This window comes from Rhineura floridana, chromosome 7, assembly GCF_030035675.1.
Source record: "Rhineura floridana isolate rRhiFlo1 chromosome 7, rRhiFlo1.hap2, whole genome shotgun sequence".
Classification (NCBI taxonomy): domain Eukaryota; kingdom Metazoa; phylum Chordata; class Lepidosauria; order Squamata; family Rhineuridae; genus Rhineura; species Rhineura floridana.
In genome coordinates this window covers 126,068,087-126,092,064 of record NC_084486.1, presented here as the reverse complement: position 1 = coordinate 126,092,064, position 23,978 = coordinate 126,068,087, and the positions used below count along the sequence as shown (strand labels likewise).

General features: G+C 44.1%; 1 protein-coding gene across 6 annotated transcripts in view; it reads right to left on the bottom strand.

Annotated features, from left to right (window-relative positions):
* The window catches only part of SMC4 (structural maintenance of chromosomes 4), a 103,544-nt gene that overhangs the window by 59,436 nt on the left and 20,130 nt on the right, over nt 1-23,978 (bottom strand). For all 6 annotated transcript variants that reach the window (XM_061637194.1, XM_061637191.1, XM_061637192.1 and 3 more), the window contains 4 exons: nt 19,863-20,027; nt 13,718-13,951; nt 6,011-6,196; nt 3,962-4,123 (listed from right to left, as the gene is read on the bottom strand). In XM_061637194.1, coding sequence (XP_061493178.1) covers nt 3,962-4,123; nt 6,011-6,196; nt 13,718-13,951; nt 19,863-20,027 — 747 coding nt within the window. The remainder of the gene's footprint in view (nt 1-3,961; nt 4,124-6,010; nt 6,197-13,717; nt 13,952-19,862; nt 20,028-23,978) is intronic.

Below are 23,978 nucleotides of genomic sequence, written 5' to 3'. Positions count from 1 at the left end.
CCTTTCCTTTACATAAAGCTATGTAATGCATATAGAAGATGATGGCCAATATGTATAAACTCGTTATACAAAAACTGAGAATTCTTGATTTTATGAACAGTTGTTGGTAAGACTATTTAAACAGGCTGTAATGAGATGCTATTTAACAGGACAGTACTTTACTATATTTGTATCCAGTCCAATTCGACAGAGTTATGGAAGCTTAAAAAAGAAAACATGCCACTAAATAAATCAACAGTATGCATCTAGAACAGCAGAAGTATCATAATCTGAGTAAACTCAGCAATTAAAACTACTGAAAAAAGTCAAATGCCACTTTAGGTTGCATCTGGATGCAGTACTGTTTGCAAGATTTAGAGCTAAGTTGTCTGTAATTAGCAGCAGTACATGATAACTGATGTCACTTTTCCAAAGTACAGAGGAATTATCATGAGTTAGAAATTCATAGTGAAGGTCTTAGACAAGTTTACTCTAGGGCAGGAGTGGGAAAATATGGCCCTCCAGATATTGCTGCACTACAACTCCCATCATTCCTGACCATTAGCTATGGTGGCTGAAGCTGATGGCAGTTGGGAATCCAACGAAATTTGGAGAGCCACAGGTTCTCTAGGTGGTAAGGGTGGCACGAGGAGACTCTTATTCCCCTGACAGAACTCCAGTGGCCAGAGTGGTTTAATAGTCAGCCGCTCTGACTGAAGTTCTGTGAGGGGAACAGGGCCTCTCCTAGCAACTCTCACTGCCTCTCAGACTCAGAGGAAGGCAACCACCTCTGAATATTGCTTACCATGAAAACCCAATTCATAAGGTAGCCACAAGTCGAAATCGACTTGAAGGCAATCCATTTCATTTTCAAGTATGATTGCATGGCAGTAAATCCCATTGAACTCAATAAGCGTGCAAACGATCAAACCTGCCCTCCGCTCCTCCTCCCTCCCATCACCTCCCTCTCCCTCCTTCTGCTCTCCTCTCCCCTTCCCCTCATCCTCCCTCACAGTCAGTTTCACCTATCCTAGCCATGATTGCATGGGAGTCAATCCCATTGAACTCAATAAGTATGCAAATGATCAAACCTGCCTTTCTCCTCCTTCCCCTCTCCTCTCCCTTCTTCCTCCTCCCCTGTCCACTCCAAGCCTCCCTCTCCATGGTCAGTTTTACCTATCCTAAGCATGATTGCACGGGATTGTTGGATGAGTTTCAGTCGGAATCCAGTGGCACACCATCTTAATCTGTTCACCTCCCCCTGAAGGAAAAGATCGGAGCCATAACTCTAAAATTCACCAGGAAGTGGTCTGACCACTTTGGGTGGGGTGACATCTTCAGAACACCCCTTCCTCCATCTGGAGCAAAAACCAAGTTGAGGGTGTGCCCTGCCCTATGTGTTGGACTGGTGACAACTTGAGACAACCCCATGGTCATCATGGAGGCCATGAAGTACTGAGTCAGTACACTAGAGGTACCCTCAGCACTGACATTGAAAGCACCTGCGACTATTGTTCTGGGTACCACAGTCGAGGTGTCCTCTGCCAGCTAAGTCAAAGAAGGTGCTGGACAACAGGGTGGACAGTACACCAGCAGGAACACTAGTTTACTGTTTCCTTGGCCTGACACCAGGTGCAGGCCCTCACAGCCAGCTCCAAGACAGAGTGGTTTCCTGGTGACAGAGAGCGAAGTTTATAGACTACACAACCCCTTCCCCCTCATCCATGCAGCCCAGGCTGGTGTTTCACTGAGCATCCTTGTGGGCAAAGCAAAGCTGGGTCACATCAACTCCTCCCAGTTCAACCACCCAGGTCTCGTTAATGCACACTAAATCGGCACCCTCACCCATGCTCAAATCATGGATGAGTGAGGTCTTATTGTATACCAACCTGTCATTAAACAACAGCACACATGGGCAGTGGACACAGCAGATGAGCAGCCAGGAACCTGGGAGTGAGGAACAAGGCATGGATAGCCATTTTGTGGCATTTCCCTTGTTATGGCCCCAATAATTCACCTATGCATCTCTCCTATTTCCTCCGCCAGGGCTTTTCCACAGTCCAATGTGGAATTTAACACTGTGGGATCCAAGGCAGTCCACTTGACCACTGAGTTCAATGGGTCTACTCCAACTATGATTTAGTTGGATATCATCCATCATAGATAAAACTGTTTTCTATTATGTCTAAGATATTTTGAAACTAAAAATAATCTGAATATAGTATAATAATAATAATAAAATAAAATTTTATTTTTGAGTCGCCTATCTGGCCGAATTAACGGCCACTCTAGGCGACGTACATTAACATAATAAGATAAATACAATATAAAACCAGTACAAACCACACTCAATAATCAACTAATCACCCCTCTTATATTAATCAACAGCATTAAAAATTAACCCACCTCAGAGAACCCATAGGCCTGCCTGAACAGCCAGGTCTTCAAGGCTCGGCGGAAACCTATCAAGGAGGGGGCATGGCGAAGATCGAAAGGAAGGGAATTCCAGAGGGTGGGGGACACAATCGAAAATGCCGTCTCTCTGGTCCGCACCAGCCTAGCTGTTTTAACTGGTGGGACCGAGGGAAGGTCTTGTGAGGCTGATCTTGTCAGGCGGCATAATTGGTGATGCTGGAGGCGCTCCTTCAGATAAACTGGGCCGAAATCGTATAGGGCTTTAAAGGTCAACACCAGCACCTTGAATTGGGCCCGGTAAACAACTAGTAACCAGTGTAGATCTACTAACACCGGAGTGATATGATCCTGGCGACAGCCGTTCTTAATCAAACGTGCCGCCGCATTCTGTATCAGCTGTAATTTCCGGACCGTTTTCAAGGGCAACCCCACGTAGAGCGCATTACAGTAGTCTAGGCGAGAGGAGACCAGGGCATGTGTCACCCGTGGGACAAGATGGGCAGGAAGGTACGGTTGCAGCCTCCGTATCAGATGGAGTTGATATCAAGCTGCCCGGCTCGCTGCTGAGACCTGAGCCTCCATGGACAGCTGGGAGTCAAGAACAACCCGAGGCTGCAGACCTGGTCCTTCAGGGGCAATCTTACTCCATCGAACACCAGGTCTATATCTCCCAACCTTTTCCTATCTCCCACGAGCAACACCTTGGTCTTGTCGGGATTCAGTTTCAGCCTATTCCTTCCCATCCATCCACTTACGGATTCCAGGCACTTGGACATGGTATCCACAGCCAACTCTTGTGAGGACTTGAACGAGAGATAGAGCTGAGTATCGTCCACATATTGGTGACACTGCAGCCCAAATCTCCTGATGATGGCCCCCAGCGGCTTTACATAGATATTGAATAGCATGGGGGAGAGGATAGAACCCTGTGGCACTCCACAATTGAGAGGCCAAGGGTCTGAAACCTCATCCCCCAATGCCACCCATTGATGCCTGTCTGAAAGATAGGAACGGAGCCACCGTAAAACAGTGCCCCCTATTCCTAATCCCTTCAGGTGATCTAAAAGGATATCGTGGTCGACGGTATCGAAAGCCGCTGAGAGATCCAGGAGGACGAGGAAGGTATATTCTCCCCTATCCAACGCCCTCCTCATATCATCCACCAGGGCGACCAAGGCTGTTTCAGTTCCATGTCCAGTCCTGAAGCCCGACTGGAATGGGTCTAGATAATCATAGTAATATGAGAGCCAGTGTGGTGTAATGGTTAAGGTGTTGGACTACAACCTGGGAGACCAGGGTTCAAATCTCCACATAGCCATGAAGCTCATTGGGTGACCTTGGGCTAGTCACTGCCTCTCAGCCTCAGAGGAAGGCAATGGTAAAACCACCTCTGAATACAGCTTACCATGAAAACCCTATTGGTAGGGTCATCATAAGTTGGAATCTACCTGAACGCAATCCATTTCCATTTTCCATAGTAGTAATATAACAACAAATTTACATATTTTTACATCAACAACTTCAAAAGTTATATATTAATTCTTACCACATTAAAACTAATACGAACCTTGTCAAGCCCTATAAAAGTTGCCACTCCAATGTTTTGCTTCTTTAAGAAATTAACACATTCTTGAGCGGTATCAATGGTATCAACTACAATGTGATCTAATGCTCCACATGATGATGAAATCGCAACATCATATTTCTCATCTATGGCTCCCAAGTCACCCTATTGGCAAAAAAAAGAGAGCCCTTAGGTTAATAACATTCGTGCCAGACATCTGATCCTAAATAAAATTACTTGCATACAATTCCCCATTGATTCAAATGAATCTCATTCCTGAACTTAAAGAACTGTTCAAGTTATCATTTTAATGCCCTTTTACACAGTTCCCAAGATTTAGGGCAGAATCAAGGCAGAACTCTCTCCTGAAACCTTTGGGAGGAAAGGTAAGTGTTAACTAAGGAAAGAATGGATTGGATCAAACAACCACATGTAGGGGCTCAAATGATAGGTGCCACAATACTGTTACAGCTGATAATTCTTGGAGCAGCTAGCTACATTTGGGCAGAATGTACAAAAGGCTCTGAGGGCACTTTGGCAATAGATTTCATAGCCACAATCAGCATCCAGGGTTTTGTTTTGGAGGTTTTTTTTGCCAGAGGTGGGGAACGGACCACAGAGTTTGACCCATGGGTACAGTGCTTGCTGGATGTGTGTGTAAAATCATATATGGGGATGAATGCACATAAAGGCAGCTTGATTACAACTAAGGATGCTGGACAATGCTGCTGCCTAGTATTTTAGCATATTTTATTGTAAGACATAATGAGAAACACTGCTATAACAACAGGATGCCCAAAAACTGAGCTTTATGTAGGAGAACAGTGATGGGAAGGATCAAGAGTCAGAGAATCTCTTCTCAGGTGATTGAACAAGGACCATCAGTTGAATCTTCACAAACCTTTAATACAGTAGGGCCCCACTCATACGGTGGGCTACATTCCAGACCCCTACTGAAAAGGTGAACTCCGTCAATGAAATAGCACCCGACGCCAGAAAAACGCCATAAAACCGGAACAAGTGCAGTACGAGTGGGGCCTTACTCTAGTTGAAAACCGCTGAATTAGCGAAATGCCGAAGAGCGGGACCCTACTGTAAAAGCAAGAGCTCTGAACATTGGAGAATGGCCATCTATACAGCCTTTCAACAAAAAGTTTCTATGTGCAACAATTCTAAAGCTGGACACAGGACCGATAAACAAAAAGCCCAGTGCTGAAATTTTGGGCAAACCATATTGGGAAAAAGTTTGAATGCCTGACTTATCTTTGAAAAGGACTGAGAAGTTCCTCCCCTTTAAAGAAGATCTTAAAAGTGAAATCTTTATGTTTACAGTGGATTTTTACCTCAGAAATGTATTCATACCTTTCCTATTTAGGAGGGATATTTGCTTCAAGATAGCATTGTAACCTTTAAGTTAGAACTTATACCTTGAAGAGAGGATTTTTTTAAGTTTTGAAAAACTTTATTCAAAAACAAATTAAGACAAAACAGAAAAAACCCATGTGTGGCTGCTATATATTTATAAACCTGTCCCATAATGTTTCAACAAAGAAAAAACAAAATGGAGCTCAAGTGCCAGGATGTCATACTACTAAGTCCCTGTCTCTCCATGTCCTTGCAGACCAGAGACCCAAGGCTCCATCAACCAAGAAGAGACCCCATCAGTGACTTCTCATCAGTAAGTTGTCATTGAGGAACTGTCAACCAAACTTGTTATTGCATTGCAGAGGGGCATGATTCTGGTCCAAATAATAAAAAGATTCAATAAATCTGTACCATACACTGTAAAATTTCTCAACTGTTTCTTGCCCCCAAGTACCCTTAAATAGCAGGTCAGCCGTCTGGCCAATGCTGTGGCCAAACCTTTTAACGTTTTCTGTTTTGGGGCAATGGACAGACAGTTTGAAGAGAGGATTTTCTATGACTTGGGTCCATCAGGAATGACAACTTCCCCTGCCTAACACTCTCACTTTCTTCACTGAATGCCCACCCAGAAAACAGGGAGGAAAGAAAGGAAAATATGGAAATGGCAAGAAACAAATAAGGACATACTAGTCTTCCATATATTCCAGGAATTTTTCCAGATTTCTGCTGCTGAATTAAAGCTTCAAGAACTTTTCCTCGACTTTTATTTATTGCCAATGAACTTTTTGCTTCTTCCACTTTCTGACGTAGGTCTTGAACATAATTTTTGATGTTTGCTTCCTCTTTTACAAGTTTATCAAGTTCATTTTCTTTCTTAAAAAAAAAAGACATTCCATTATTTTGTTCTTGAACATTCCACAAGCTGTTCAATGAACTTAAATTTTAGAGTTGCTCACGTTGTATCAGTTGTAATATAACATTTGCTTAAATGAAATGCAAAATCTTTATAACATTTATTTTTACATTAAAATATAAAATTTATACTGAATTGAGATTTTCTAAAGGAATTATATTCCTCTGGTAACAAACTCCACTGTGGGATTAGAAAGCCTCAAGCAGGGGTCCCCAACCTTTTCTGGTTTATGGGCATATTTGGACTTTTTGAAAAGCATTGGGGGTGTCAACACAAGTTGAGGGCTTAACTAGCCACAAAAAGCTTGCTATAGGAGGCATGCCTAGTCAGAAATTGCTGGGGTTGCCGCTTGTTCACACTGTGTATGTGTTTCTTGGGCATTGGGAGGGAGGCAGGCCAAGAAAAAGAGGAACACACACACACACACACAGGAGAAACACACACAGACACAAAGCAAAATAAAATCAAACCCACTGAATCTCAGAGAGAAGGAGGAAACAAGCACATACTTTATTTAACTATAAATCTCATCGAACAATGAGTTCAACGAGATTCAGTTACGTGTTTATACAACTGCAGGTTTAATCAGTGCCTTAGCTGCATAGAGAAATGATCCTCTGATTTCCAGGGGCTATTTTATACGATAATCACACTTCTCCGTTCAGTAATTATCAATACTTTCAACCACTTGTTTCATGTAACATTTTTGCTGTATTTGCCATGTCCATAATTACAACAAAAATGAAATCATGTTTCTGTGAATACGTGATCCAGTTTCAAACAGATGTCACCACATTTCCCTTAATGAAGAATTAAGTTCTATTAACCTAACAGTGTCCTGGTTCAGATGTCTCATTAAATCATAGCTAAAAATAAACCATGATTTAATGTTAAGGAGCAGTGTGCTGCTGGCATGCCACTCAGAAGTCTCTGCTTTCCTCACTCCTCCTCCTGCATTGGGGAGGAAACAAAGCAAAAGTTGGCTTCGCATTGCGTGTGAAACAATTATGGTTTCTTTCCCCCATACAAATCATCAATGCTGGTTTGGTTCCTTCCTAGTGTAGTAACAGCAGAAGCTGGTGAAGAGGGAACTGTGGACATGGAAAAAAGGCTCCATCTAAAAATGGACCATTGGTCTCACCTGAAGGGTGATTTTCATATGAGTACGGCCCTCACTGCGAGGGTTATAGCTCCACCTATCGTGCGAAGGCAAGAATGTCTTTGAAGTCAAGACTAGGGGTGTCAGGCCCCTCCCACTCTCCAGTTCATTCGCAGCAAGTCTATAGAGAAAAATCTAAAAATACAAGAACAGGGCCAACAGGCCTGCCAGCAGGAAAGTAACATGCATAATAACATGACTCTAACATAGCGATATAACAGAACTAGAAGTCTTGACTTCACTAGTAACTTTAAATACAATAGCGTAACAGCAATATATAACAGCTTAGTAAAAAATCTATACATCCTCCAACTGGGAGGGTCGTGAGGGCCGTACTCATATGAAAATCACCCTTCAGGTGAGACCAATGGTCCATTTTCCATATGAGTCCGGCCCTCACTGCGGGCTGTACCAAAGCAGCCCATAATAGGGAGGGACCACCCACATGCTAATAGTCATTAAGAACCTGTTGCAACACTCATATGCTAAGGTAATACATGCCATTAACCAACGGGATAAGGTAGAATTGGTTACTTTATTCCCCATAGACCTTGGATGAAAGGATACAAACAGAGACTCCGTTCGTCGAATCTCCTGGGTCCTAGACAGGTACGTCTTGAGAGCCCTCCGAACATCCAACGAATGCCAAGCCTTCTCTAGAGGACGAGTGGGGTTTGGGCAAAATGAAGGGAGCATAATGTCCTGATTGCAATGAAAGACTGAATTGACCTTAGGACGGAAGGAAGGATCAGTTTTCAGCACAACAGAGTCCTTGTGAAAGACACAGAGATGGCGGGCAGAAGACAATGCGCCCAGTTCCGAAACCCATCTGGCAGAAGTGATGGCGACCAGGAACAAGACCTTGAAGGACAGTAGACATAAAGGTACAGTCCTAAGGGGTTCAAACGGAGGGCGTTGTAAAGCTTGGAGGACCTTGGACAGACTCCATGAGGGAAAACGGTGAACTACGGCCGGTGAACGTAAAGCAATGCCTCTGAGGAAGCGTTTAATGAACGGATGTGAGGAAATAGGGGCACCAGTGGAGGACACTGAGAGAATGGACGACAGAGTGGACGCATGTCGACGTAGAGTGTTGGGTCTGAGTCCCATCATAAAGCTGCTATGGAGATATTGTAGCACCTGATGCATAGTGGCCTGGGATGGATCGCAGTGGTGAGACTGGCACCACCTGGAGAAGGCCACCCAAGTATGTTGATAAATACGGGTGGTAGATGGTCGTCTCAAGGCTAAGATAATATCAATAACTGCGTCAGACAGGCCCGCCAACCTCAAATGTCCCCGTTCAAACGCCACGCTGTTAGGTTGAGCCAAGTGGGATCCTGATGCCATACTGGACCCTGGGATAGAAGATCTGGCCTGACTGGAAGTGTCCAAGGATCCATCACCGACATTGCAAGAAGATCCGAGAACCACGGTCAATATGGTGCTATCAGAACCAACTGTGCCCTCTCGCTCCGCGCCTTCCGCAGCGTTTTGGCTAACAGTGGTATCGGAGGGAAGGCGTACCAAAGACCGTCTGGCCACGGTATGGACAGGGCATCCACTGCTTCGTCCAGGTATCTGGCAAAGTACCTGGGAAGCTGGTAATTGCGACCGGACGCAAACAGGTTGATCGAAAAGGGGCCGAACCGACGCTGGAATATAGTTGGATGCAGTTTCCATTCTCCCGGAATGACCTGTTGTCTGCTGAGCCAGTCTGCTGTCACATTCCAAATCCCTCTGAGATGCTCTGCTTTTAGGGATTGTAGATGTTGTTCTGCCCAGATGAAGATAAGGGAAGGTGGTCCTGCAGAGGACGGGACCTGGTGCCCCCCTGTCTGTTCAAATGTGATTTTACACACGTGTTGTCCGTTCGGATGAGGACATGGTCCAAAAGGAACAGAGACTGAAAATGAATTAGAGCTAAGTGGACCGCCTTGAGCTCCAGCCAATTGATGTTCTGAGTCTGCTCTGCTGTGGACCAAACTCCCTGAACGTACTGGGAGTTGCAGTGTGCTCCCCAGCCGATGAGACTGGCATCCGTGGTGACAACAGTCCTGCGAGGTTCTCTGAATGGAGTGCCTCTGGAAAGGTGTTGGACCCTCGTCCACCAGCGGAATGAAAGACGCAGTGTGGGGCTCAGAGGAACTGTGAGATGATTGAAGTTGGCAATGTCCTGTTGAAAAGGCAACAAAGCCCACTGAAGTTGGCGAGAGTGGGCTCGAGCCCATGGCACAATATGGATGGTAGAGATGAACATTCCAAGCGCCCTGGCTAGTAGCATGACGTCTGCGGTTGTTTGTTGCATCAAGGAGCCCACGATGTTTATGATGGCATTTATGCGATCTGGAGATAGAAACACCATCGCCTGCAGGGTGTCCAACATCGCCCCTAGATGTAGTAAGCATTGGGTCGGTTGAAGATGGCTTTTGTCGAAGTTGACAAGCCAGCCGTAGGCCTGTAAAACATTGCGGGTAAGCGTTAAATGACGATGAGCCAGCTCCTCAGAGCTCACCCGTATTAAAATATCATCCAGATATGGGTAGAGATGGACCCCTTGAATCCGGAGGTAAGCCACTAAGGTGAGAAGTACTTTGGTAAACACTCACGGAGCAGAGAAAAGGCCGAATGGCATCGCTCTATATTGAAAGTGCTGGGGGCCAAAAGCAAACCAAAGGAACTTTCTGTGGGCTATGCAAATAGGCACATGGAGATACGCTTCCTTTAGGTCGATAGAAACCAGGAAATCTCCTTCTTGCAGGCTTTCAGTAATGGAGTGGAGGGATTCCATTTTGAACCTGCGGTATGTTACAAAACAATACCGCCCTCCATGACAAATCTCGTTTGGGCACAGCAAATAGGAGGGAGTACACCCCTTCCGACCTCTCTGTTGTAGGGACTGCTCTATCGCCGCTATGTCCAAGAGGTGATGTATGGCTGTTTGCATGATGCTGTGCCTGGCCGGCGCCCTGGGACAAGGGGACAGATGGAATTTGTCTGGTGGAGTCGCCCAAAACTCTATTGCACAGACCTCTGCCCTGGAAACGTTGGTTCCAGGTTCCCCTGAAGGAATTGGAGTCATAGGATCGGAAGTCGCGGCCTCGCCCTCCTGGCCGTGTTCCTCGAAAGGGCTGATTAGCGCGGAAGGGGGGAAATCGCCTGAAAGGCCTACGATCGGTGTTTTTGACAGTGGCCAAAACCGGTTTGTGAGCGTCTTTGGGATCAACCAGCACTGCCTTTAGAGCTTCCTCGCCAAAGAGCAAAGATCCAGAGTAAGGTGCCCTGGAGAGATTCACTCTGGCCGTAGAATCAGCTTGCCAGTGGCGAAGCCAGAGGGTCCGTCGAGCAACTATCTGAGCCGTCATGGCTCGTGCCCCCAGTTGAGTGGCATCCAACGTGGCATCAGCTACAAACGCCGCTGTCTTGCGCAACTTTATCAGTGACCTTCTGAGAGAGACAGGATCAGGGTTAGGGTCCTCCAGAAGATCGTCCAGCCACATCGTTGCTGCTCTGGAGAAGACGGAAGCTGATGCGGAGGCACGCATGGAGAAGGCAGTGGCCTCATGATTTTTGCGGAGAGCGAAGTCTAATCTTCGTTCAGTAGCATCCTTTAGTTGGGATTCTCCTTTTCTAGGCAAAAGAGATCGTGAAACTAGGCTAGCGATTGGGTCGTCTATGCCGGGGACGGCTAGCTTGGTGGCAAAGTCAGGAGCTAGGGAGTACAGTTTGTCAGCCAGGTTCTTGAAGCGGCGAGTTTGGAATGGATGAGACCATTCTTCGGTGGCCAGTTTGGCAATGGGATCCGGCACCGGGATGTAGTGCTCGGTTGGTGCAGGGGATTTGAGGACCCTGGCTGCTTTAATAGCTGGAGCGGAAGTTGTTGGAGGCGCAGCTTGGAGACCAAGGATGTTAACTACCCTGCGCTAGAGGCTGATAATCGGAGGCATTGAACAAGTGATATGATGTATCCTCCTCATGTTCCGAATAGTCACTCCAGTCGTCTCCTTCAGGGTAATCAGCAAAGGTTGACTCCTCCCCATACGAGGCTTCATCAGTACATCTGCCTCTAGCTACGTCAAAAGGATTTGGGGAGCAGGAAGGATTTGCCTCATGACCCACACGTTGATCCACAGTGCGTTGAGGTATGTCGGTAACTTGTGGTGGTGATTGCATTTGAGTGAAATATGACAGCATGCCCTGAAGTTGTGCAAGGAATTCATGGGACAGCTGCAGCCCCGTTGAAGCAGATGTTTGTGCCTGAGTAGGTGGCTCTGTGGGTTGAGCCGGAGGATAAGCCCTGGGCGGGAGCACGGAAGAAAGCTGGCTAAATGTTGGCTGAGGAGGAAAGCCAGCAAAGTCCTCCTCGTTAGAGGAAGCAGCGGGGGAATGAAATATATCCGTTAGCTGTTCCTCAGCTGCTGTGGTGGGGGTTGGCCCAGAGGTGTAGCGTGGACACTTGGGTTTACTGTGGCTGGCAAGATGTTTAGTCTTAGCCAGTGCTTTAGCATGCTTAGTTTTAGTTGCCTTAGATGGTTGTGGCTTGGCTGTCTGCGACATGTCTGGCTGTTACGCCACTTTGTATTCACTTTGGGTGCAGTACACGGCCGCAGCGGGGGCAGAATGTAGAGACCCGAACAGGCACAGTACACGACCACAGAGGGGGTAGAATGCACTGGCAGATGGCGAAGTACACGGCCACAGAGGGGGCATAATGCACTATGGGATCAGCGCCAATATAATGCAGACTAGATTTCAGGCTTGGTACACGGCCACAGAGGGGGCAGAATGTACCGTATAGACTTCAGGCTCAGTACACAGCCACAGAGGGGGCAGAATGTACAGTATAGCTTTCAGGCTTGGTACACGGCCACAGAGGGGGCAGAATGTACGATTCCACAGCTTGTGCACAGTATCAGTCTTAGCACACGGCCACAGATGGGGCAGAATGTACAAGTCAACAAGTTGTGCACCTAGTGCCAGAGCCAGCAAGGTTCAAAAGTCTAAAGCACAGTCACAGCGATAAAGAGACAGCCACAGAAGTACAGGTGCTAGCTACCAGCTAGATGTTAAAAGCCGGAGCAGTAGTCGTGTGATAGAGGGGTCCAAAGGACTAAGGAATCCTATCTTACACGTACGTACAATGAGCCCTTGCCAGCTAAGCCCCCTTTGTGCAGTATGGGGTAGGCTGAATATAAAGGGCGGGAAAGGGAGACAAACAAGATGGAGTCAGGAAAAGGAGCGAGAGAAAATAACGGTCAAAATGGCGATTACGAAGGGGGAGCAATGGCGGGTACTGATCAGCCCAGTGGACTGAAAAAGGCCAGGCACTAGCTCAGCAACGCGGGCAGTTGCGGACCCGAGAACACAATACCGGCTCTAAGCCAGTGACAGGTCCTCAGGGAAGTAAAAACAAAACGAAGCAGTGAGGCAGCAGGAGAAATCAGCTGCAGCCGCTGGCTGCAGAAGCCGCCGCAGCAACTTAAAAGGGCGGGGGATGGGGCCTGGGAGTAGAACGACCGTTAAAAAATAAAGCACCGAGGCGGCAGCAGATATCGGTCGCAGCCACCAGCTGCAGAAATCGCTGCGGCAAAATTAATGGGTTGGGAGACACAACTTAAAAGGTAGGGGCCGGGGCGTAGAACGGCCGAAAAACAACTAAAGCGCCGCGGCTGCAGGAGATATCAGTCGCAGCCGCCGGCTGAGGAAGTCACCGCGGCAAAGTGAAGGGCCGGGAGACGGCCGCAGCCGCAAGCTCCTGGAGGGAGAGAATCAAAAGGGTTCTGGCCAAGCCAAGCAGCGGGCCGAATCGGGAGCTGCAGCCGCAAGCTCCCGCCTGAGAGGCTAGAGGAACGCAGCCGCGGCCTCTGCCGGAGCCGTAAGGCTCAAAAACTGGGGAAAAAGGGCAGGGCAAAGGAGGATCCCCCCAAGAGTTCCCCAGGAAACACTGAAACAAACAAATTAAATACAAGACAGAGGGGAGGGAGAACGAGGAATCACATACAACAAACCTCCACACAATGTCAGACGAACACACAAAAATGACACAAGAAACTTAGCTAAAGCTACGCTATCTGCAAATATCAATCTTGTTCGTACGAAGGCAAGAATGAACTGGAGAGTGGGAGGGGCCTGACGCCCCTAGTCTTGACTTCAAAGACATTCTTGCCTTCGCACGATAGGTGGAGCTATAACCCTCACAGTGAGGGCCGGACTCATATGGAAAATTAGGGGGTGATTATAGGGTGCCTTTATAGATTTTAACACCACTGATTTGAATAACAAAAGCTATGCTTCTTAGGAATATAAACAAGTAACATCTAACCTTCTTTAGATCATGTTCAGCTTGAGGTAATTTTGACTCCAGTTCTTTGATAACGGCTAACCTTTCTTTAATTGTTCCTGAAGCAGTCTGAAGAGTTTCTTTTGCTGTTTTCAACTGAGATACTGCAATATTGTGACGGCTAAGGTATAGGTCAAGTTCTGACTGGGCCACATCCAAATGTGAATGTGCTTCATTAACTGTTTTGCTGAATTCCACGAGTTCTTTTTCTTTGACCTATGAAATTGAAATTCGTAATGATCATTTTTTTAAAAAAAAAACTTTGTTCACAATTAATGTAGCAATGCTTAAATTAACATAGCAATTCTCCTCCCAGAATGGTCTCCATCAGCTGCCATTCCATCTCTCAGAAATAGAGATAAGACAATGATCCCTCTCCTCCCCGAAACCAGCTTTACTGAAATTGATGTGCACCTATTGCCCATCTAGAACTAGCTCTATCTGCAACCACTCCACCTTGTGGAATCTAAAAAGGGGGGAAAGAGATTGTTCCTGTTGTTTTTACAGATGGATTTAAAAATATTGTTTTTTAAACCTTGTATTCTGTTTTTATGTCTTTTTTTGTACACCACCACAATATTTTCAAATGGTAGGCATTTATAAATTTAGAAAAATTAAGATCTATTCCAATTATGGTCCAGCATATATAAATGAAAGTGTAAATTGATTAATTAGTGCTCATGCTAGAATATCTATAGAGGTTAAACTGCAAATTACTTTGTGCATGAGAGATGAAGTAAATGAATGATATAAAAGCCTACAGAATTCATTTGGGGAACCCTTTTAATGTATAAGAATAAATAAATAAATAGTAAGGTTATGACTAGCAGAAGAAAGAGGAATGACAGCAAAGGGGGAATGGTAGTTCTGGTTGCCTCATCTCAAAAAGGATATTATAGAATTGGAAAAGGTTCAGAAGAGGGCAACCAGAATGATCAAGGGGATGGAGCGACTCCCTTATGAGGAAAGGTTGCAGCATTTGGGGCTTTTTAGTTCAGAGAAAAGGCGGGTCAGAGGAGACATGATAGAAGTGTATAAAATTATGCATGGCATTGAGAAAGTGGATAGAGAAAAGTTCTTCTCCCTCTCTCATAATACTAGAACTCGTGGACATTCAAAGAAGCTGAATGTTGGAAGATTCAGGACAGACAAAAGGAAGTACTTCTTTACTCAGTGCATAGTTAAACTATGGAATTTGCTCCCACAAGATGCAGTAATGGCCGCCAGCTTGGATGGCTTTAAAAGAAGATTAGACAAATTCATGGAGGACAGGGCTATCAATGGCTACTAGCCGTGATGGCTGTGCTCTGCCACCCTAGTCAGAGGCAGCATGCTTCTGAAAACCAGTTGCCGGAAGCCTCAGGAGGGGAGAGTGTTCTTGCACTCGGGTCCTGCTTGCGGGCTTCCCCCAGGCACCTGGTTGGCCACTGTGAGAACAGGATGCTGGACTAGATGGGCCACTGGCCTGATCCAGCAGGCTCTTCTTATGTTCTTATGTAGTAACAATTGGTAATTTATATACAATGGTTTATTTGAGTGGCCATCAAAGCACTTCATATACCATTCTAAGCAGCTAAATGCTACATTCCCTGCCCTTTATAAAAGGTCACAAATTATGAAGTGCATACAAGTTACAAGTGTGTATAGAGTTTCTTAAAAGTGCCTCAGTGCCATATGAACTATAAATAACATCCTTTCATATATGTATTTGTACCACTATATATATTTATATATTATAAATATTTTAAATGCTATTTGAATATCTTAAATACTTGCCACTGTAAACACTATAAATATTGTAAACATTCATTCCACCTTAATGAATAATACCAAATTTGATGTATGCTTATTTTGTGTGTGTGTGTGTGTGTGTGTGTGTGTGTGTAAGTAAACAAGGCATCACTTTAAGGGCCTTTTGGCCATAAGGCGGGGTATAAATTTAATAAATAAATAATAAATAAGATGCACCACTGTATTAAGCTCAAAATTCATTAGTAATGACTTTAGGTAAGTCAATATATAATTGTTCTCATGCCCATTGATATCTGCTTTTATCTTCATAATTTAGGAGTTTTATGTAAAACTAAAATTAGGAACTTAAAGCGGATAAGCAAAAAAGAAAAGAAATTTGTTTATAGCACAGGAAGATAGACATACGTTTGGAAATATGGAACCAATGTAAACCATTATTATCATCCAACCTCCCCCCACCCCCGGTTCTTTAATTGATGATGAAAGATTCAGCTTAAAAGGTCAATTGGGAAATGTTAGAAGGATATGTAGCTGGAGACTTTTCAGGATTGGAATGAGGTAAAAATGGTGGAGAACAAACCACTGGTCCCACCTGAAGGGTGGTTTTCTCAGGTATCATGCCCTCTCGTGGATTGTAGCACCATCTAACGTCTGAAGGCAAGAATGTACTGAAGTCAAGACCTGGGCTGCTCCAGCCCCTCCCTCTCCAGTTCATTCGTGACGAGACCGAAGTGAGATATCTGACCAGACGTAATAACTTGCACAGGCACAACAGCAAGAAAAATAAAGGCAACTGCCCAACTAAGGAACAGCCACCTCCAGAAAATTCTTGACTCATTCACACATTATTTTTTAAATTTTGCCTTCAAGTCAATTCTTACGCTTCTGTGATACACCTGTGCGGATCAGCTGTGCCTGCTCAAACGCCAAGCTGTCAGACTCAACCAGTAGGGATCTGAGTGCTAGATTGGTCCACGCGGAAGATGATCTGATCTTGTTGGATCTGATCTCAATGGCAGCCTCCAAGGATCTGCTATTAATAGGGCAAGCCGGTCTGAGAATCACAGTTGGTGCGGCCAGTACACTTTATCCTGTTAGTGCCGAAGCTTCCAGTATTTGCCCAGGAGGAAAGTGGATAGGAGACCGTCCAGCCAGGGGGGCAGAAGGGCCTATACAGACTCCGCCCTTGTATCTAGGTACCTCAAGAAGTAACGGGGAAGCCAACAGTTGTGACTTGAAGCAAACAGGTCCACTGTCAGGTATATATATAATTACCTTTACCACATATAAATGCCCCTATATTGGGGGGGGGGGGGAGAGAAGAAACAAAGGACTAAAAAACCCCTAACTAAAAAGAGCAGGAATAAACAAACTGGCGGGTGCACCAAAAGGCAGGAAACGGTAAAAGAAATGGCGGACGCAAATGTCAATGGCAGCCGTTAGCAGCACCACTGCCAGTTAATGAAATGCGAGGGGAATGAGGGGGATATCAAAACACTACCACCCCCAGAGTTGACCGGAGCCGCAGCTGTGAGTTCCAGTATAGTCCTTTGGGACTGCAACGTGAGCCCCGAGATGAGGAAGGCGAGGAGAGTAAGAGCTGCTGCTGCGAGCTCTGAGACAAATAACGTGAGACAGGAAAGAGCCACCATCACGAGCTCCAGGTGGGACGCTGCCACCCAAACTGATGGACCGCGAGCCCCGAGACGAGGAAGGTGAGGGGGAGAAGAGCAGCTGCTGTGAGCTCCAGGTGGGCCATGCTAGCACGCACCGCCTCCCCAACCGTTGACCAGAGCTGCAGTGTGAACTCCAGTTCAAAAATGAAAAACAGGTAGGAGATAGGGAGGGCTTAACAATCCAGAGGTGGGGGGAAAATACCAAACCCCATAAATGGGGCAACTGCTAAACCCAGTAATAACGGCAATGGGAGGGAAGTGGAGTTGAGAGGAGGGGGTAAGGACTAGGAAAAAACAGCCCCAACACCAAACACGCACTCTCTCTCTCAACACCCTCTTCACACACAAAAATCTTACTACACGCAGGTAGACCTGCTCACTACACGTAGATAGAACTGCCTCGGACAAAGGCAAGAATGAACTGGAGTGGGAGGGGCTGCAGCAGCCCAGGTCTTGACTTCAATATTCTTGCCTTCGGACGCTAGATGGAGCTAACCCACCTGATGCCATGCTACCTGGGGAAAGTAAGTTAGGTTAAAACAAGACCTCCCCCCCTTTCTAACTTATACAGATAAGAACATTTCTCTTTCAGCTGATTAGGGATCAAGAGATTTGGCAGGGAAATTTATGATACTATTAGACTGAGAGATCCAGACCTTTATCCAAGATACACCAGATGCTAAAGAAAAAGCCTAGAGCAAATCCAAACCATTTCATGCAAAAATGGAATAAAGATCTGAATATGGAAATTCCTCAAGAAGTATGGCAGTTCAAATTCCAAAAAAGGTCCAATTTTTCAATTTCAACATTGCATAAAGAAAACTGTATAAAGATGGCAATTCAATGGTTTTGGACTGCTTGTTAATGTAAAATGATAAGTAAGAGATGGAAAGTGTTTGGTTTGTCTGGAGCAAAACAGATTTTCTGCATATGTGGTGGGGCTGCAGTAAAGCCATTGTTTTTGGAGAACAGTGGGAGAAATAGTTAAAGAAAAGTTCAACACTGAATTGCTTGTAGATACTTTGCTGTCTTTTAAATTATACACAGGGGCAGATTGCGTTAACATCAATCACAGATCCTATATATAAAACAATTGTGAGGACACTCTTAGCTAAAAAATGGAAACATGAAAAAGGACCAAGGAAAATAGAAATGACTAAGAAAATTTTAGCAAGAGTTTTAATTTTTTTAAATTATGTTTTTAAGGTTTTTTTGTGTTTTAAAATTTGTATATTTGTTTTTATTGTTTTTAATTGCTGTAAACCGCCCAGAGAGCTTCGGCTATGGGGCAGTATATAAATGTAATAAATAAAATTGGAGATTATAAAATTGACTACAGTGCTGCAACCTTATAAAATACTGGAGGAGGAAATGGAAAAATAGGCTCTAACAACAACTTATATAAGAAGAGAGTTGGGTGTAAAGGATCTAGGAATAAATTATGTGGTGCCATAAATCACTAACTATAATTCATGAAGTTTTAATTTTATTTATAATTGATCAATGGCTTATTATTTTTATTGAATTATTAAAATATTAGTTATTGTAATATTAGTAAACAGTCCAAGGAAGGAAGAATTTAACAATTATAAAATCTCTGGATTATAAATTGTTTGCTAAAGCAATGAAATTTGATCCGTATTTGTTGTTTATGTGTATTTTTGATGAATGTAGTAGTGAATATATTCTAGCTTAATAACAACTATTATTAACAAAAAAGACAGTGAAGCCCTCTCCTTTGGTTCAGCTGGGACCATTTAGTTCCTCTCCTCCCAAAACTCTCTCCTGCAGTGAACATTTCACCTGGGTATTACACGCCAATGCAAAAGAGCTTATATCTGAATTTGCTTACTTTCCTGTTCATACCTCATTCCTTTTGCATAATGTCTAGATTGTAAATCATTATTTTAAACTGTAAATCACATTGGGTGCTTTGACAGAAATGCAATATATAAAACATACTGCATAAATAAAACAGATTATCTCAGTGTCAGTTGACGATATTGCTCACATGAATGGTTATTACAATTTAATCCAGTTTTACAAGTAAATGGTCAGTTTGCTCATCCATAATCAAAATTGCTGTTCCTTGTGCTGTAAGAGCAACCCTACATTTCCCCTGCTAAGGCATAAAAACAGCATTATGCACAAAGACACACAAATAGATCTGGTTATCTGAAGCAAGCAACCAGCATTATATTATTGCAGCTGCCATTTTCTCTGTATTCTGGTCTTAATACAGGAAAGGGAAAAACACCAGCATACGCATACAGGCATAGTTCATAGCTCATTAGTTATAAAAGAGGTAAGAGCAACCATTGCATCCACGCACGATAGTGCAGCCTATGCATTTCTTAGTGAGAAAGACCAATGTGGCACAATTGTAGTGATGGCTTAGTCTCTGACCTTGAAAGGGCAAAATGCTATAAAAGAACAATAATGCTGAGGTGTATTTCCAGGAAATTTAGTACAGTGCTATGGTAGTGGCAAGAGTGTAAGCAGGTGTAATTTGCTTGTCAGCTGCTGGCAGAGAAATAATTGCTACTTGGCTGGCTGCTTAGTTTACTCCTTAAGATACTTTAACTCCTATTCTGTTCTTACCAAGAGGAGATAAAAAAAGGATCTACTACATGGTTAATTATGCTGATTTGCTTCTGGACTCCAGGAGAATTAGTTGAATGCATCCAACATGTACAAACCTCTTTCTCTTTCTGAAGCCCTTTAGTTTCCTGTTTAAGGCTGTCCATAACTTCTTTTAGTTTTTCCTCTACCCTTTCTTTTTCTTTTTCTAGAACTTCTCTCTTAACTGTTGCCTCACCGATAGCAGACTCACTGTTGGCAGGAACACTTCTGAAGTCTTCAACCTATGAAAAAGGTAATGATAATTTTTCAACTAAGGGAATACCAAACAAATTATATTTCATTGGCAGATCTATTATGTATAGTTATTCGTAACACAGATTGTTTAGAAGAGTTAAATATATTTGTTACACTTTATAAATTTACATTGACAATATAATTAACATGAAAACATAACTGCCACTCTATTATTATTCTTGCAGGAAGATTCACCCATTAAGATACACCCTCAAGTCTGTGTTGCACATCTTGACACATTTGTTCATGAAAATTCATTTCTTTTTGCTCAGGATCAGATCACCTATCAATAATAGCAGATCAGACCAATGGTCTCAGCTGAAAGGTAGTTTCCCAGGTAACATGCCATCAGGTGGGCTGCAGTGCCACGTAACATCTGAAGGCAGGAATGCACAGGAGTCAAGACTTGAGCTGCTCACTCCATTCCATTCCAGACAAGATTGACACAGGACACCTTCACAGCACTCAGATGACAAGCACGAACAACAAACAAGAGAAACCAGAAACAATGCCCACACAGAAGGAGCGGCAATAATACATGCAATATAATATATCGCGATATAGTAAGAACAGCCTTAGCAACACAATAAAATTAATAAACTATTTTAACAGGTAAAAAGTTAACAAGAGATAGATGATCAGATAGGCAGCCTCCAACAAGAAGGGTCCTGATGGCATAATACCTGGGAAAGCCACCTTTCAGGTGAGACCAAGGGTCCATTTTCCCGGGTAGCATGCCATCAGGTGGGATGTACCACAGGAGACCTAGTAGGGAGAGTCACCTAGATTGCTTAGACATGAGACACTACTTGCTGCAGAACACGCCTCCCAAAAGAAACATCAGCTGAGGCATAGCAATCTATTTTATAATGTCTAATAAACAAATTGGGCTAGATCAGGCAGCAGCCTTATAAATATCTACAAGGGGAGCGTTAGTAGTAAATGCTGTCATAGTGGCCACCGACCTCATGGAGTGTACCATATTATGATGAGGCACCAAGAGTTTCAGGGACTCATAAACCAGAGTTATACAGGTCTGCAACTAACTTGAAACCTTCCACCCAAAGTCCTTGGATGAAAGAAGATGAATAGTGCTTCAGTCAAACAGATGTCCTGGGTACGAGCAAGGTAGACTTTGAGGGGTCTGCAGATGTCAAATGAATGTCTATCCATCTCCAGAGGGTGAAGAGGATTTGGAAAAAAGGATGGTAAGACAATTTATTTATTATTATTTATTTATTACATTTACATCCCACCTTTGCTCCAAGGAGCTCAAGGTGGTGCATATGGTTCTCCTTCCTCTCCATTTTATCCTCACAACAACCCTGTGAGGTAGGTTAGGCTGAGAGGCTGTGAATAGCCCAAGGTCACCCAGCCAGCTTCACTGCACAGTGGAGATTTGAACCCTGGTCTCCCAGGTCCTAGTCAAGCACTCTGACCACTACACCAGGCTGGCTCTCAATGAAAGCTGAACTCACTTTAGGCCTAAACAATGGATCAGTTCCTAGGACCACAGAGGTAGCGTGAAACACACACAAGTGGCAAGCAGTAGACTATGACCCCATCTCTGACACCCACTGAGCTAAAGTGATAGCAAGAAGAAAAAGCACCTGAAATGAGAGAATTCATGAAGGTATGGTCCTGAGAGGCTCAAATGGAGGACGTTGAAAGGCATGCAACTCTTTTTGCAGAGGGAAAATGGTGAATCACTGGTGGTGAAAGAAGGGCCATCCCCTTCAAGAAGCGTTTGACCAGTGGATGGGACCCCAGGGGAGACTGAGATAGCGTAGCTGACAGAACTGAAGAAAGCCCTTTATGAAGAAAACCTAGGACCTGTTAAACATTGCTCTAGACTGAGGGACAATGAGATGAAAGAACAAGGAAAAGTAAGCCCAACCTACATAAATCAATAGCAATACAAAATTGGGTTTGTGTGTCTGGGTGTAAAAAATGATACAAAAGTTAATAAAATAAATAAATATGCCCAGCTTTAATATCAAATAATTAATCTATATATATGTAACACAATACAGGGAAATACCAATAAATAAAATGGCCAAAAGCTCTATATTATTGACATGTATGAAGAACATCAAAATATCAACTGATATAGCCAACAATATTGTGACAACCCAAATGTAACATACAAATACTTAAGATAGTAGACCAAATGCATTTCTACCCTGAATTCAGTGGTCAATACAGATACATGATTCAATTTTGTCACTACATACATGGGTTGCTGTTGTAACAAAGCATAATATAATGACCTATAGAGAGAAAAATACAACAAACAAATCAATAAGCCCACCAGTTTTGAGTCTGTTATTTTTTTTTGGCTGTATCACTTGGTATATATTTGATATCAGTTGATATATTTTGATATTCCATATACATGTCAATAATATAGACTACATTATTTGAGATTCTACATTAATTATTTGAGATTAAAGCTGGACACTTTCATTTATTTTATTAACTTTGGTATCATTTTTACACCCAGATACACACACCTAATTTTGTATTGCTATCCATTTCTAGAGGGACAGACCTCAAGAAGCACACCACCTGGAAAATGAAGAACATGTACTTTCATGAATTTGCATGGTGGAAGACAGCCAAGATGGTAGTGATGACCTCTTTGGAAAATCCCAAACAGGATAGTTGGTGCTGATCAAATGCCAGGCCATCAGACTCGCCAGACTGGCCCATGACAGAAGATCTGTCTTCGTTGGTATCCTCCACGGATCCGTGGCCAATAGGGACAGGAGGTCCAAAAATCACAGCCGAGATGGACAGTACAGAGCCAGAAGAAACAGCTGGGCACGTTCCTGACACAGTTTCTGCAGTCTGGCCTAACAGGAGTACCAGAGGGAAGGCATATAGCAGGGCTTTTGGCTGAAGGACAAAAGAGCGTTGACTGCCTTTGCATGCGCATCTTGATACATGAAGAATGACCAGGGAAGCTGAGTGTTCTGGCTCAAAGCAAGCAGATCCAACAAACATTGCAGATGGCAAAAAATTCAGGATGCAGTCTTCACTCCCACAGTGCTATCTGCCATGACATTTAACTCGCCATTGAGATGTTCTGCTCTCAAGGAGCCCAGTGGCTTTCACCTGAAGACTTTTTGAACAAGTGCCCCCTTAAATATTCACATGCAACTCTGCACAGGTGTTGTCATCCAGACAAGGACGTGGGTCATTGGAAACGTTTAATGAAAATTAAGCAAAGCCAAATGTACTGCCTGCAACTCCAACCAGTTTAAGCTGTGACTCTCCCCCTGGCCACAGTCCAGGTACCCTGAACATGGATGCATCTGATGTGATCAAGGTCTTGTCCAGCTCCCAGAATGGAGACCCCCTTTTAAGATTTCATGCCAACAGCCACCAACGGAACCAAGACCTCAGCAAAGGAGATAAGATGAAGCCTCCTATGTCTGGAGTTGACAATGCCCAGCTAGAAAGGCAACAGTATCCACTGGAATGGACAAATATGGTGGCAAACCCAATGAAAGATCTGGATGGTCAACACAACCTTTGACTAGAAGCATTGTATTGGCCACTCTCTATGGCCATGACTGATGAAATTGCTTCAGAGACAAATAAACCATGGCTCTTGCAACGCATAATATGAGCTGTTGAGTTAGGGGCTCTTCTCCAAGTTGACCAGGAAGCTGTGGTCCCTCAAGGCTGCAAGAGTGAGGTGCACATGAGCTGATGCCTGAGCCAAACTGCCTGCCCAAACCAGAAAGTCATCCAGGTATTGGGTAGATATGGATACCCTGAAGGTGAAGATGTGCCACCAGGATAACCATAATCTTTGTAAACACTCTCAGAACTAACAAGAAGCCAAAGAGCAGGACCTGCTACTGGAAGTGAGCTTGACCGTACGCAAACCTCAGGAATAGCCTGTGAGCAGGTACTTTTGGCATGTGCAG